The following is a 1588-nucleotide window of genomic DNA, read 5'->3' on the forward strand; positions in this document are numbered from 1 at the left end:
GATTGACTGCTTTATAGACCAGTACTTTGTTGTCAAGTTTGATGTCGCTTTTATTCCATCGACGATGGAGTTTGCCAAATGCGTTGGTTGCCTTTGTAAGACGGTTAACGATTTCATCATCAAGGGTAGCGCTCAAATTCACTTTACTACCAAGTTATTTAAATGATTTCACATAACTTAGGTCTTTCCCATGACCCTGTATAGAAGTGTCAAGAAAATTGTGAACTGGTGGTCTCTGCTTGACACTTCGGATTTGTTTAGGAATAGGGCAAGTTTGGCAGATTACTTCTGTCTTCTTTATGCTAATGGTCAAACCAAAGGCTTTACATGCAACAGAAAACCAATCTAAACGTTCCTGAGCTTCCTCTAAAGAGGTTGCTACTAGTGCAGCATCATCTGAAAAAAGTAGATCACGAATGATACTGGTGAGTAACAGTGTTCTGGCTTTGAAACGCTGATTATTGAACAGTCCCCCACTTGTTCGAAACTGAAATTTGACACCACTTAGTATGTCGCCAAAAGCATACCTCAGCTTCACTGAAAAGAAGAGTACAAACAAAACAGGAACCACAACACAACCTTGCTTTATGCCGTTTGTAACATCAAAGGATGCCGAAAATTTCCCATCAGACACGATAGCAGCCTTCATTCACTCTTGAAAGGAGATGATAACATTCAACATCCTGTCAAGTATGCCAAGCTTTTTCAGAACTTTCTATAGTGCTTGCTGGTTAACAGTGTCGAAGGCCTTAGTAAGGTCAACGAATATCAAGAACAACTCTTGATTTTTCTCACGTACCTTCTCCGTGACCTGTCGGAGGGAAAAGATCATATCGATAGTGCCCCGACTAGAGGGAGACCCGCACTGGGATTCTGGATAGATATTATTTACAACGTGTTTGATGACCCTGTCAAGAATGAGTCGAGCAAGAATCTTACTAGCAATAGACAGAAGCGATATTCCACAATGATTATCGCAGACAATTCTGTTACCTTTCTTCTTATATGGATGTTGACGGCCTACCTTCCAGACGTTTATGAAGAGGTCATGCATTTTCGTAAAAAGCTTCTGTCCACCATGTTTGTAAATTTCAGGCGGGATAGCATCCCTATCAGGCGCTTTACCTGAAGAGATCTGTTTAATGGAGATTACCACTTCCAAAAATGTTGACTCCAGAGACCGTTCCGGTATTACAGTGCGCTGTGGAACAGACATTATGACGTCGTCATTAGTGACTGAGGTGTAGTTCAACACGGTTTCAAAGTGATCTTTCCATCGTTTCAGGATGTCAGATTTGTCAGTCAGGAGTGTCTCTCTATTGTATGAGTAAATAGAACACCGTGCTCTCTCTCTCTCTCTCTCTCTCTCTCTATATATATATATATATATATATATTATATATATATATATATATATATATATATATATATATATATATATATATATATATATATATATATATATATATATATCAATAATAAAGGGTGAAATTAATTAATTTAGAAATAATCAATAATTTCACCAAGTAGAGTTCGGCATGTAAAAGACCCATTCAAGGAAGGTTTAAGTAATACTAATTAATTAAGG

At 37.8% G+C, this 1588-nt stretch overlaps 1 protein-coding gene across 1 annotated transcript; it reads right to left on the bottom strand.

The window, feature by feature from the left end:
- Positions 1 to 715: 715 nt before the first annotated feature.
- On the bottom strand, positions 716 to 1216 carry LOC115215401. Its single transcript, XM_029784559.1, has one exon. It carries the CDS (start codon positions 1214 to 1216, stop codon positions 716 to 718), a length of 501 nt encoding a protein of 166 aa, XP_029640419.1.
- Positions 1217 to 1588: the final 372 nt, after the last annotated feature.

This window comes from Octopus sinensis, linkage group LG9 (genome assembly GCF_006345805.1).
Source record: "Octopus sinensis linkage group LG9, ASM634580v1, whole genome shotgun sequence".
Lineage (NCBI taxonomy): Eukaryota > Metazoa > Mollusca > Cephalopoda > Octopoda > Octopodidae > Octopus > Octopus sinensis.